We start from the raw sequence: 15,174 nt of genomic DNA, 5'->3' as shown, positions 1-15,174 counted from the left end.
ACTCAGTTTATTAAATTTAGAGATTTATAATAACAGAATTTACCACGTAAAAATAACATAGTAAGTTCTGTAAATATTACATAAGTCGACTTATAGATAGAATTTTGTAAATTTTACAAACTTTTCTATAAATTTTATAACGTATTTTTTCCGTGTAGTTTTGATTACGATGGAACCGATTTTACATTGTATACCGTAATTTTTCGAGTTTTCTTTTTTCCGTGTATAAAGTAGACATACCAAAAAAAAAATTTGCTGACAAAGTTGGCTGGATTTATTTTTAGTGTTTTTGCCGGATTGTTAAACATTTTACTTAAAAATCTTTTAGAAAGAAGAAATTTTCGTGATTAAATTCAATCAAAACATTATTTTATAATAAATAGTCATTCTGGTTTTTAATTTTCAAAACAGTTTTTGTTTTTTTTTACATTTTTTTAAGTACATGTATCTAAAATTATTGTGTTGAAATTTTTAAGTGATTGGACCGCTGTAGCTGATTTAAAAATTATTTTCAGAGATTAATTATAAAATCTTATGTTCTGGATATTTTATCGTGAAAATATTTTGTCGTTCGGTTATTTTGTATAAAATTTTTTTGTTACGGTACCGATTTAAACTACATATTCTACATAGTATTATCTATGGCACGAACTACAACCAAATCAAAATTTTGATTTTTACTATTTTTTTCGGATTAAAAACTGGGAAAAAAATCTTTGATTTTCTTAACGGGAAGTTAAAAAGCCTTATTTTTAAGTTTTTTTGTTTTAATCTGTCATTTTGTTTTTTTATTAATAAATACTAATCTTCGTAATTCCTGCCATAAAAAAAATTATAAAGTTAGTTATTTTTTGTGTTATTCAAGAGTGAGTTCGTTTAGCTAAATAAATTTTAAATTAATATCTATAACAATTTCTGTGAAAAAAAATCATAATAATTGACTTTTTTTGAGCACTGGAACCAGAATGACCTCTTAAGCAACGTAAATTTTTATTCTACCCATATCACTTTATCGTAATGATGAAAATACACTTTATTCTCTATAATCTTCTTCACTTTTTCTCTACTGAATTACCAAAACATATTTAAATTAATTTCTTTTCGTAATATTATTCTTTTAAATTAAAATTCGTTTATGATAATAAATAAACTTATATTTTATATTATATCACTAAAATTGTTGAAATAACAATTTATTTACACGAACCATTAGATTTACGTCAAGACAACAAACTACGAGTTACACTTTTATTTTTAAAAAATTCCAACTTCAACAACAATGAGGTTATTGAAAGATTATTATTATAAGATATAAAGAACGACAAATTAATTTGAGAGAACCCTGATTTTGATATCATTTGAAACTAATAGCTTTTTAATAACCATTATGATAAGGTTCTGGTGTTTTAGAGCGTCAATATCTGTCACAGTTCTATTTATGACAGTTTTTTATTGTTCTAACATAAAAAAGTTCGGCTAGGATAAGTTGTTCTATAAAAAAGAGTCATTAAACTCTTAAATAAAAATATAAAAAAATATTTCATATAATATTTTTTACTCAGTCACTATTGAATAAGATTTAATAAAATAAATCGCAAAATAATTGTTGTTTATGTAATAGAAAATTTTTGTTTAAAAAAATGAAATATTTAAAAGTAAAATTAATATTTTGATACTGAAGTATAATAATAGAAGAGTAAATTCATATTTAAATTTATTAATTATTTTTTTGTTGACTATTAGTGAGGAACACATTTGAAAACCAAAAAAAAACTTACTACTTATTGGATTCTTGAGGATATGGTTAACAAGGGAACCTTTAGCTTATACATTCCTGAAGAAGAAAAGAAATTGATGAATCAATTGCTCAAAGAAGATCATGAAATTCAAAAGACTATTCAGGGCTACGAGAATGGTTATGAAGAGATAAAAAAATAATATTTTAGTCAATTAACTGTTAACTCTTGTCAATTCAAAAATATTAAATTTATTTATTAACATGTAAATAAATCAAACGTCCAAATCTTAGTTATGTTTATAAAATTACAGTTTAATACTATCTGTAATTGTTCTTGAATCTATGTCGCTCATTTGCTGATTTTCGTCATTATCTAATGTTCCAAGACTCGTCCTTTCATTATGATATTTGATAGCTTCTTCACGAAGTTTCTCTGCCATTATTATTCCAGTTTGATCAACCATTTCAGCAAACATACTATTGGGATTCTCAATCAGTAATTCATACGGTTTTCCAAACTCCTAGAAAATAAAACCAATCAAAATGATTTTTTAACTAGATAAAAATACAAATTTATTTTTAATAATTACCGCAGCATTTCCGTTGTCCATCACCAAAACCCTGTCACTGTCGATGATTGTATTTAAACGATGCGCTATTGTTATTACGGTACAATTGGCAAACTTCGTTTTAATTGCTCGCTGAATCATCGCATCAGTCCTATAATCACCGTTTGTGATAAAAATTATATGCTGAATAATTTTTAACCTTCGTATCTCAAAATATACGCCCTTATGGCATTGCAGAACCAAAAGCGCGTATAAAAAAAATTTTTTTTGCTCCAATCGATGTAAAAATAGTAAAAAAATTAAAATCTACGGAAAAAACGAAAAAAAATTTTTTTTAATATACGCCCTTACGGTTTTAAGAAAAATTTTTTTTAAAATCATAAGGGCGTATCCTATTTTTTTTGGTCTATTATCAGTTATATGTCAGAGTAAGAAAAAATCGTATTTTTTTCATTTTTGAATTATTTATATTTTTAATGATAAATTTTTGAATTATTAAAATTATAAGAAACTTAAGAGTAGATCAAAAATGAATTCAAAATTTTTCGTTTTTACTTAAATAAATATTTTTTCAGATAAATTAAGTTGTGGTGTGATATTTTTCATCACCCGTAAAATTTACTATTTACTCTGATCTATAATTAATAATAAATCGAAAAAATAGGTACGCCCTTATGACTTAAAAAAATTTTTTTCTTAAAACCATAAGGGCGTATATTAAAAAAAATTTTTGTTTTTGTTTTCTTCATAGATTTTAATGTTTTTACTATTTTTATATTGATTGGAGCAAAAAAAAATTTTTTTTATACGCCCTTTTGGTTCTGCAATCCCATAAGGGCGTATATTTTGAGATACGCCCTTATGGTTTTACCCTGATTAAAAAAAAGAATTAAAAATGATCTCACATGTCAAATGCCCATAAGAGATAGTATTAAAAAGCATTTGAAGGTTTATAAAGTATTCAAAATGATTAAAAATCAAATCATTTTGAATTCTTTTTTTTAATGAGGGTAGTAACGCGATATTATTAAGTGATACTTACTGAGAATCAATATTAGCAGTAGCTTCATCCAAAACAAGAATCTTATTGTTTCGTAGTAATGCTCGCGCAAGACATATTAATTGACGCTGACCAACACTGAAGTTTGACCCACTCTCAGTAACCCATTGATCAAGAGTCAAATCGTTCAGTTCAACTTCTCTGAGAGCTTCCCATATATCATTATCAGAATACTTGCCGAATGGATCAAGGTTATACCTCAAAGTTTCTGAGAAAAGAATAGGCTCTTGCGGGATAATCGATATATGAGCTCGCAGATCTTGAAGACCAATGCTTTTCGTGTCCAAATCGTCGATAATTATCTTCCCTTGTAGACCATCGTCTGCTAAACGGAAAAGGGCTGATATTAAGGAAGATTTTCCAGCACCAGTTCTTCCAACGACTCCCACTTTCCAGCCTGACTCTATTACGAGCTCAATGTTCTGGAAAAATATACATTTGATTGATCTACACGAAAAAAATACGTTGTAAAATTTATAGAAAAGTTTGTAAAATTTACAAAATTTTATCTATAAGTCGACTTATGTAATATTTACAGAACTTACTATGTTATTTTTACGTGGTAAATTCTGTTATTGTAAATCTCTAAATTTAATAAATTGAGTCTGTAATCATAATATAACTTTTTCTGTTATTATTACTGGAAATTTATTGTAATGAATTAAAAAGCATTACTTGAGTCAGCATCATTGCAAACTAATTTATAACACGGTTTTGAATTTTTTCAAAAATTTTAATTTTTCTGATTTTTTACAGTGTACTTCAAGACAAATTATTTTTTTATAATCAGTAAAAAAAAATTTATTCACATATGATAAAAATTTTAAATTTACTATTAACAGATTATTATTTACATTTTTAATCAATAATCAAACAATTTTAATTCAAGAAGTTACTCTGCAACGATCACATAATATTCTTATAGCTCTGAATAAAAAAAAGTATTGAGACAAAGAAAAAAGTATTGAAAAGTATCGCATTGACTATAAAACCAATACTTTTCAATACTTTTTTCTTTGTCACAATACTTTTTCATTAATCAGAGAGATTTCATAAAATTCATCCGTAAATTTTACAAAAAAATACGTAGTTTTCACGTAAACTCATAAGTAATAATTACACATTTTTTCTGTAAATTTTAAAGAATATATACCGTGGAAATTTTGAAGATTATTTTCTGTAAATTTTACACAGTCGTTTTTTCCGTGTATGATCAAGTCTGACTTAATCAGTCAAAGTATTCTATACCTTCAATACAGGTGGATCTTCAGCTTTGTAACTCATAGACACATTTTGCCATTTGACGTCACCCTTTGATGGCCACTCGATTGGTGGTGGATGCGTTGATTCCATCGGGCCTTCCTTCGGCAAATCAGTGTACTGGATAATTCTTTCAACCGATGTCATTTGCGACTGTACTTCAGCTGTTTGCTTCACACCATACTGAAGCATACCGGTCAAAATTAGTGACTGTGATATAGCCAAACCAACAGATCCACCAAATGTGTTTTCTAAAAGCAAACAAACAATTGTCGTCAGCAACCTTGTGCTGATCCATCTAATTCATTAATTATAATTACCAGGATCCATAAGAATTAATGAATAACAGACACATGTGACGAAAATACAAGAAATTAAGTCAAGAATTAGTCCAAATGCTGATCCTGTAGTGATTGTTAGATACCATGTACCTGTGTGGATGTTTTGATAATGATCAAATTCGTTGCATAACATTCTTTCTACATCTTTTCCACGGCTTCGAATGGTCATCAAACCATCTAATGTAGTGCTGACGTGGGAAAAAACTGGACTTTTTGCTGGAATATTAAATTTTTATACTTATCGATTAAACTTTTTGTTATACATCGATAGAAAAAGTTACTTTTGAGAAGAAAGAGTACTCTTGTTACAAAAATTTAAATTGTTGGAAATTTTTAAAAATTTTCCTTTGTGAACTTAAAAAATTACATTTTTCTTGTCGTATTTTTTTTTTTTTGGAAAATTATCAATTAAATATACTAAAATAAAAATAATTTTTAAATTCCCACCGGTTGGCGCCATTCAAAAAGGCTTAGTCAAACTTAGATTTTGATTACAATTTGGCCCGGTAGATTTTGAAAAATCTCAAAAAAACCACGAAAAAAATTTTTTTGAACTGTGATTTTTTTGGAATAACTTTGAAACGACTCTATCGATCAACTTAAAAAATTAATTAGCTTTTAACATAAAAAAACCACGTCGATCGCCACTAAGCCGGTCAAAATCGGTTGATCATAAGTGCTATTTTAAGCACCTAAGTATGAAATTAGTAGGAATTTTTCCTAATTTTTTTTCATCAAGAAATTGAAGTCTTGAATGAAATACTTGTCTGTTTTCTTTAAAATTGTTTCTATTTGTATGAAAAAAAAAAAAAAATTGATTTTATCAAAAAAATACTACAAGAAAAATGAAGTTTCTTCAGTAGAAGAAAAAAAGTGTTAAAAATTTCCAACAATTTAAATTATCGTAACAAGAATATCTTGTTTTCTCCAAAGTCATTTTTTTTAGTGTATTCTGATGAACAATGACGATAATTAATTATTTAGTGATTAGATCAATTGATCAACACGTACCAATACCCTCCAATCGTTTAATATCCTGAGCAGTGTTTAGATAATAAATCCGTATTAAATAGAATATTATTCCCATAATTACAATAGGTATGCCCATCCAAGGATTAACGCTCGTTATGATAACTAATATTCCTGTCATAACAAGAAAAATTTGAATAGCTTCGAGCATAGCTCGAGGAAGCAGCTCATCCATTGCACCAACATCTTTTGAGAATCTGTTCAAAATCCGCCCTGAAATAAAGTGTAACAATTAAAATAATCGTGCAGAAAAGATAAAAAATTAGTGATAGTGAACATAATGAAGTTTTGCAATATGCTTCAAGCAATTTAAAATTACCAGAAGGATTCGTATGAAAGAAGTTCATCGTTGCTTGCAGAACATTTGAAAACATGTGATTGTGTAGTTTTCTTCCAGCATTCATGCAAACGTGCATGAAGAAGAAACTTCTTAAGGTAGTTAAAACGATACAGCTAACAATACATGCTGTATAAATATGAACCGCATATTTCATCGATAAAAATCCATCGCCATCAAGAAGTGAAAGCGATTGGAAGAAAGTATTATTGACCATTGATTTATATTCAAATTCAGAAACTGAACAGTTGTTTTTTGAAGAATTTCCACATTTATTTCTGATCGTTTCTAAGTTTATCCAGTAGCTCAGCCAATAATCTACGCCACTTGTCGCTATTTGAGATAAAATGTAGATAATTATCATTGTTACAAGAACAATGATATTTCCTCCTTCACGGAAATATCGATAGTAAACTTTGTTGGACAATCGCCCTGATTCCATCACTTCTGATTCGACTTGCGTGTTAGATTCTGAAGTGCTAAACTCTTGATAGGGTAACTAATACAAAAATATAGAGTGATTTTTTAACAAATTGTTTGAATAGTTTTTGAGATTTTGAATAATTCAATTCTATTACTTACGAATTGGTAACTGTCTTGAGATCTAATCGAAATGCGTGAAGTTCTTGACTTGTCAAATCTAGAAAAAGGGTTTATTTCTTCAGAAAGTTTTTTAGCATTGTGGTTATTATTCGCATCTTCAAGTGATTCAGTATCATTTGTTTTCATGTCATTTAACAAATTATTGAAATCCGAGCTGGTTTTCGTTAAGGTATCGAATGTACCTTGGTGTTTAATACATCCCTAATAAAAGAGATAATAATAATTAAAATGATGAAAACTAAAAATGGAGATCAAAACTTTAAGCGCGTTTTTCTCGAAACGACTTTTTTGAAATTTGCGGGCGGAATAACTCAAAAAGTTCTCAACCGATTCCTATGAAATTTTTTACACGTCTACTTTATAGTAATAGCTTCTAGTTAAACCTCTAACATTTCAAAAAAATTTTTAAAATTATCCCTTTTTACTAAAAAATCGGTAAAAAATTGAACTTTTTTTTTTTGAGGTGTGCCAATTTACGATTTTTTTATTTTTTTATTGGTTTAACTAGAAGTTATATATTTTATTAACACGTACAAATTAATTTTTTTAATTTTTGATCTAATTTTTGAATTTTTACGACGACCATTTTGAAAAAAAAAAAAAAATAAAAAAATTTTTTTTTCTGTACTTCAAAATATAAAAAATAACCCTACAAAATTTCAAAATGATTTATTCTTTCTTCCCAGTTAAAAAAAATATGATAATTAATTGTAAAGAAGCTGATAGTAATCATATAAAAATAAGTAAAATTTTTAACATTCTTACTCGATCAATCATAGCAATAGTATCAGCTTGTTTTAAATAATTTAACTGATGAGTAACAAGAATCCGAGTTTTTCCATGAAGATACTTAGAAATACATTCGTTGAAAAGAAGTCGAGCAACACGAGCATCAACTGCACTGAGAGGATCATCCAAAAGATACAAATCAGCTTGCTTGTAGATAGCTCTCGCAAGATTTACTCTAGCTTTCTGGCCTCCTGAAAGTGACGCTCCGCGTTCTCCAACATAAGTTAAGTCTCCATTTGGAAATTGCTTAAAATCCTTCAAAAGTGAGCACACTCTTGTTACCTAAAAATTTTATAACAGTACTATTAAATTACCCACCGGGCGATTGAAACGAATGTAAAAAAAATATCGCGTTACTAATGTCAAAAGGGTGTATAAAAAAATTTATTTCACTCCAACAGATTCTTGTTCCTCCGACAAAATATCCCCAAAATAAATATCTCCGGACAAAATATTTTAAATAATTTTAAATAAATTAAATTAGCAATACATAAGCTTGTTACCATGTTGGTACCGCGATATTTCAGCCCCCGACAAAATATCCCAAAAAAAAAAATATCCTTCGACATAATATCCTCAGTGTTAGGCTGCTTCCGAATAAACACACACAAAATCCATGATATAAAAGAGCACAACACGGTCACAAGCTTATGTGTTGTGATATTTTGTCTGAAGGATATTTTATCATGGATTTTGTGTAATATTTAGTCTCGGGGATATTTTGTCGGAGATATTTTTTTTTTTGGGTATATTTTGTGGGGGATATTTTGGAGATATTTTTTTTTTTTGGGATATTTTGTGGGGGATATTTTGTCGGAGATATTTTGTCGGAGGATCAAAACGCCTGATACAAAAAAAATGATACGCCCTTTTGACTTAAAAATTTTTTTTGTCTTAAACCCAAAAGGGCGCATACAAAAAAATTTTTTTATTCACTTTTCTTACAGGTCTGAATGTTATAAACATTTTTAGATTAGTTGAAGAAAAAAAATTTTTTTTATACGTCTACAGAGCCAAAAGAGCGTAGATTTTGAGATTTGCCCTTTTGGTATTAGTAACGCGATATGTAATTCATAATAATTTAACCTCACGATACCGCGTATGATCATACTCAAGGCCAAAAAGTATGTTTTCTCTGATAGTTCCTGAAAAAAGCCACGGATCTTGACTTGCGTATGATATTGTCATCTCAGGATTGTCTTGGATGAACCTGTGTTTGGATTTAAACCCAATTGGTTTTTCACTTTCAAATTGAAAGAGTCCAACCGTTCCAGCGCTAACTGGTAACTCTTGCAGTAATAAATTTAATAGAGAAGATTTTCCAGATCCAACTGGGCCGACTAAAGTGCACAATTCTCCTTGTTTGACGTTCAATGTCACATCGCACAAACTTGGAGGTAATTGTCCAACTATCCAATTGGCTGAGACTTTATCTAGCTCAATTCTAACTGCGCTAGTTATTTTAGGAGAAGATGATTTTGTGGGATCTGTCAGACTTGCTGGTTTGATAATTTTGTTTGAATCCTGAGATTTAGAAATTTCATCGAGTAATAAAAATTCCTGCAAAATACAAAAATAGAGACTTCAAAATTGTAATATGTTCATTGCTAATTTGTAAACGCAATTAAGAAGAAATAATTATACTTCTATTCTTTTGATGGAAATGATTGCTTCGCTGAACAATATCAGTGCTTGTGGGAAGTATATAGCAACTACCATTTGCAGTATATTGAAATAACTTGATAATTGGAATGTGATATCAGCCTTCATGGTATTTCCCATCAATACAAAAGCAATAAGTGTTACATAAAGCGTTGTCCGTTCAGTGAAGACCATTAAAGATGTATACAATCCACGAACATTCGATGAGCTATGTATTTTTTTTATTTCAGCTAATCTTGTTTGGGAAACTATTCTATTGAACGGTTTTTCCCATGCATACATTTTTATTACCTGCACAGAAAAAAAAATTTATTTGATTCAAGTAAATACTTTCAAAGAACTTCATCTTCTTGATTTAAGTAGAAAAAATTTTCATCTAAAAAATTTTTCTTGGTTTAAGTAAAGTTTACTTGATTCAAGAATTTTTTTTTTATTCAAGACAATGAATCTCTTCAAAATTATTTTCTTGATTCAAGAATTTTCGTCTTGATTCAAGTTAAATTTTTTTTTCATTGTGTAAATTACAATAGTAGTTTTTCTTAAAAACAATGTAATGAACATTTATCAAAGTGACAAAAAAAATATTGTAAAGAATTAAGTTTTTAGAATTAAAGTAGTTGTCGTGGTTAAGGATGCCGTCAGAAAATTCTAAATTTTTGTATACTTATTAAGGACATGATAATGCAATTATCCTAAAAATTTTAAGTTGATTGATCACCTATAACCCGAAATGAATTCAAATAAAAATTAGATATTTAACATTGATTGCATACGCTCTCTACAGTTCTGTACCAGTTTCTTAGTTATAAAAAAAAGCTAACTGTCAGAAACTTTCAAAAAACTGACAGTCTTTTAATTTCTTTGTTGTGAGCTTAAAAGAAAATAAAAAAAATTTTTTGACCGTCTAATTATTTATAAATAACGGATTAAAGTTCAACTTTATGTACAGTTAAACTTTATCTGTATTTAAAATTTAATTTTTCTAACTTTTAAATTCTTTAATTAATAGACGAATTAATGAATAGGAAAGATTTGTTTAAAATTTTATACTTTCAAAATATTATTAAAAAAAAATTAGTTGATTTTTTAGCCTAGCTAATGGCAATATCGCGTTACTAATGCCATGAGGGCGTATAATAAAATATAATAAAAATCCTATTTTTTTTTCTAAGTCCAAAAAAATTTTTAGTTTGAAGAAAAAAAATTTTTTTTTATTCCTGCACATTTCATTCAAAAATACGTTGATTCCCGAAAAAAAAGGACCTACTTCGGATGCCATAAGAGCGTATAAAAAAATTTTTTTTTGGAACCGACGTATTTTTTCGAAAAATGTGCAGAAATGCAAAAAAAAATTTTTTCTTCAAACTAAAAATTTTTTTGAGACTTAAAAAAAATAATAGAATTTTTATTACACGCCTTTATGGCATCCGAGGTGTTTCCCGGGAGCTATAAGGGCGTAAAAAATTTTTTTTGCATTTCTACACATTTCGGACAAAAATACGTCGATTCCCGAAAAAAAATTTTTTTTTACGCCCTTGATGGCTTTTCACTGGGACCTTTTGCCTGTTTGTTTTTAAACAATTAAACCTTAATTGTTTTTAATTAAGCAACATTACTTGTATCCCAGCAACTAATTCACTCATGAGCTGAACTCTGCGATCAGTTAATCCTGCGATAGATGCTCTAAGTTTCCCACTGAGTATCGACGCATAAGCTTGTATTGGAATTGTCAGCAACAAAAGTGAGCCGAAACCAATAAGTGTATAAATCCCAATACTCTGCCACATAATGTAACCAACAACGACGATCTTAAAATAAGTTAAAAAAAATTTATAAAAATTTACTTTCTTTCCAAAACAGTATATTACAATTTAATTTAAAAATCAAACCTCTATCGGCATAATCCACAAATAATTAAAGTACATCGGCAAAAGATCGAAGCGATTGACATCGTTACTAAGAAGATTAATTATTTGGCCACCTTCGGTAGTGTCAAGAGCTGATTTGCTCAAGCGAAGGCTCTGTTAAATGGAAAAAACATATTTTATCCTGTTACTGTTTAAAACAGTAATTTATCCTTATGCATGCGTATTTTACATTTTGCATTCTAGTAATTTATTCATTATTTAAATTAATACATGTTAATATAAATGGATGGCTTACTTTTCTGTAAATAAGCGAACAGCAAGCTATTCGTATTCTCATCCCAATTTGTTGACTATCAACATTCGTATGGTGCATAATAAACGTGACTCCAAGAGTTGTAGCAATAAGAGCACTTGCGTATCCCAAAGTTTCATTGCGTGTTGTTAAATTCTTATCTCCAGAATCGAAAAAATTTATTACCTGGGCTTGGAAAATCGGCTGGACACTGCGCAAAATTACTGTTTGAAAAAGTAAAAGCAGTCCGATGTACAAATTTTTTATCCAAAACGTCCGGAAAATAGCTTTGATTAAACTTGGTTCTGGTGGTTTTATTTGGTTTCGATCGTAAATGTTATTTGGTTTTTTGCGCATACTTTTTTTGAGTTCATCGTTCCATGCCCTGATTAAACGTGATTGTTATTTAATCGTTTGTTAACTCGAGAAGAAATCATTAGATTTGATGACATTTAATTAGATTCAAATTTTGGCGGGATCAAATATTATATGAGAGTATAAAAAAATCGTCTTAAAATTGTCGTTTGTTTAAAATCTTAAATGTGACACTAACCAAGACTATTTTAAGACTTTTTTAAGACACAGAAAAAAAATTTCCGAGAGCAGATTTTTTGAATTTGATTCTGGAATTTGTTATGGAAAATTAATTTTTAGACCATTTTACGACTTTCTAACCACTACATTTTTGAGTGCGCTTTTTTTTAAATTGAATATGAAATTGTTGAACATTTATTATCGGACGATTGTTAGACTTTTTTAAGACGCTCCGTTTTAATGTTCCGGAGCTCTGTCGCTGTTAGTTTACCTGAAAATAGTCACGAAAAATTTTTTTAAAACTTTTTTAAGACTATTTTAAGATTTTTTTAAAATTATTTAAAAATTTTTTTAAGACAATTTTTAGATTATTTTACGACTCTAAAATAATTTTCCGAAACTGTCACTATAATATCGTCTTATTTTCATAATAAATTCGAGAGCAAAATTTCAAAAATCTTAAACAAACGACAATTTTAAGAGGATTTTTTTTTACACGGGCTATTTAAAATTTTTTTTTGCAAATCAAATAAAACTTTTTTCAACAAGAACGTTACTGTGAAAAAAATTTTTATTCCTTTAACAATTTTTAACAATTGAATTTTTTGATAATCATAACAATGCCCATGATTTGCAAAATAAATTTTTTCTTTCGACTATTTTTCAAAATGTTACACAATTATACGCAACAAGATTCCTACTTGAAAAATAACGCTAGGAACTATCAAACTTGAGAGCAATTTTACGCAAGCTCGAATAATTTTAAGAATATAATAAAATTGACTTCATAATTTAAATATCAAATCAAATTTATTTCACCGAGTTAATTTTCAACCATCAAAAGTTAATATATAAATTTTTAGGTAAATTAATTGTGTATAACGATATATATTTACACAGTAAAAAATTTTGCGTCAAAAAATTTAATGTTAAAAATTTTTGTGTTAAATATTTAACACTTTCAAAGATAGATTTAACATTTATGGTGTTAAATTAATACAAAAAAATGTTAAATATTCAACATAAAAATTTTTAACACAAAACGTAATACATAATTAAATCCAACGATTTTTTTTCGAGAAATTTAGCTTATAAAAAAAATTACACACTTTTCTAACTCATTCGTTAAGCCCTTAGACTCATCAGGATCTAATGGAGCATACATATCTTCTATGGTAAGCCCATCTCGATTGCCTTTCTTAAATAACTTCACTGTCCACCTGTTAACAATTACGATTACAACAAATTTATTTTTACGAAAAACAAAAATTTTTAAAGTTAAACGCACCAAAAAAATAATCGACTTATCGGATTAGCATTTTCAACTGGATTTCGTTCTAATTTCATATCAACTTTTCTCGTCATTTTGCAACTAAAATAAAAAATAAACTTCACTCTTCAGTATTTATCGTAAAACTGTTAAATTTTTAAAACGATCCGTTCAGCTTGATACCTTTGGCCGTACTAATTAAAAATTACATTACACTTTAAATTTATAGGCTTAATACACAAAAATCTGGTAAATATATTTTTGAAGAGAAACATTGAGTAAACTCTGACGTAGTATTTAGTTCTACGCGGTGTAGTAACAAGCTACCTTAAGCCTTACATATAATAAAGATAACGACTTTCTTAGAGTCATTATGTAGTCGTATTGTCAATTAGTTAAAATTATCAATATCAATGAATGCATGTATAAATAAATAAAACGTAAAAATAAAGTTATTTTGCTTAAAGTGAAAAAGAAGACTACTATAAATTTATCGTTGTGATAGTTTGATATATTTATATAAGACAGTTTTTTAATTTTAAGGAAATACATTAAATTTTTTATCAAAAAATTAAATAAACATTCTTCTAAATCATCTCAAGTCCAAATCTATGTACTTATAATTTATTTATAGCTCCAGGTGTTATGAAATTTTTTTTATCATTTTTATACGATAAAAATGAGTTATCAAAATTTGATGAAGATTTTTTTTAACCTATTATAAACACCGAATTGATTTCGATAGCTTAATGACAGAGAATGCTTTCTTAATATGGTGATATCGTCTCAAAAAAAAAAAAAAAAAAATTAGGAAAACAGTTGACCCTGAAGGCCATCTCTGCAATTTCCCGCTAAATCTATACCCAAGCGTTAAAAATTTCACTTATTTTGTTTTTGAGCTCTTCGAGCTCAAAAATATCATTTGAATCAAGTAAATAATTTTAAAGAATTTAATCTTCTTGATTTGAGTAGAAAAATTCTTAAACTAAGAAATTTTTATTGGTTTAAATAAATTTTACTTGATTCAAGAATTTTTTCTCTTGGTTCAAGACAATGAAAGTCTTCAAAATTATTTTTTTGGTTTAAAATTTTTTCTCTTGATTCAATTTAATTTTTTTTTTCTGTGTAATAAATTTTAAATGAATCAACCGATTTTCCCGCGGCTTACGGCATTGAACGCATTTTTTTGAGCTCTTTAAGAAATTTTAGAGCGCGAACTGGTCAGACCAAAAATTTCATAAAAATTCTAAAAAAAAAAATTTTTTCCAATTTATTTCGACAACAATATCTCACGAACGAATCAACCGATTTTGACCGGACTGGTGGTGATCAACGTGAATTTTTGAGGTCAAGAGTTGATTAGTTTTTGAAACCGATCAGTAAAGCCGTTTAAAAGTTATTCCAAAAAAATGAATTTTTGGAAATTTAATTTTCGAGATTTCTCAAAATTGAACGATTCAAAATTTTTTGAAGTAGTATCAGCAATCTAAGGGTTGTAGAACTCTTTGGAACGCTGCTTAGTTTAATCAAATTGGATAAGCCGGTCAAAAGTTCAAAAACTCGATTTTTGAAAAACGGGGTAAAACTAACGATTTCTCGGTTTTGAAAATTTTAAATTTTTTTAGCGGGAAATTCAAAATGATACTAAAATTATCATGAATTTTAGTCTTATTTTTTAGTCCTGATTTTTAGTAATAAAAAAAAATACTAACTAACCTGATGAGCATATTTTGCACAATGTCAAAATAAAAAAAAAACGAATGGTCATATTATAATGTGGAAATAAGTAAATGCAATTCTTTATAAATGATAAATATTTTAT

At 27.9% G+C, this 15,174-nt stretch overlaps 1 protein-coding gene across 1 annotated transcript; it reads right to left on the bottom strand.

The window, feature by feature from the left end:
- Nucleotides 1-2,011: 2,011 nt before the first annotated feature.
- LOC141537940 (ATP-binding cassette sub-family C member 4) lies at nt 2,012-13,706 on the bottom strand. Its single transcript, XM_074259145.1, has 16 exons — nt 13,371-13,706; nt 13,192-13,302; nt 11,552-11,933; nt 11,278-11,409; nt 11,005-11,196; nt 9,371-9,679; nt 8,813-9,286; nt 7,703-8,008; nt 6,917-7,138; nt 6,317-6,833; nt 5,980-6,210; nt 4,948-5,184; nt 4,616-4,878; nt 3,350-3,789; nt 2,329-2,458; nt 2,012-2,259 (listed from the first exon to the last, which is right to left on the bottom strand). Exons 1-16 carry the CDS (start codon nt 13,445-13,447, stop codon nt 2,044-2,046), a joined length of 4,239 nt encoding a protein of 1,412 aa, XP_074115246.1. The 5' UTR covers nt 13,448-13,706; the 3' UTR covers nt 2,012-2,043.
- Between the last annotated feature and the right edge of the window lie 1,468 nt (nt 13,707-15,174).

This window comes from Cotesia typhae, unplaced genomic scaffold (genome assembly GCF_013202065.1).
Source record: "Cotesia typhae breed Kobodo isofemale line unplaced genomic scaffold, CoteBio_Ctyphae contig_20, whole genome shotgun sequence".
NCBI lineage: Eukaryota > Metazoa > Arthropoda > Insecta > Hymenoptera > Braconidae > Cotesia > Cotesia typhae.
This window is presented reverse-complemented; position numbering and strand designations above follow the sequence as displayed.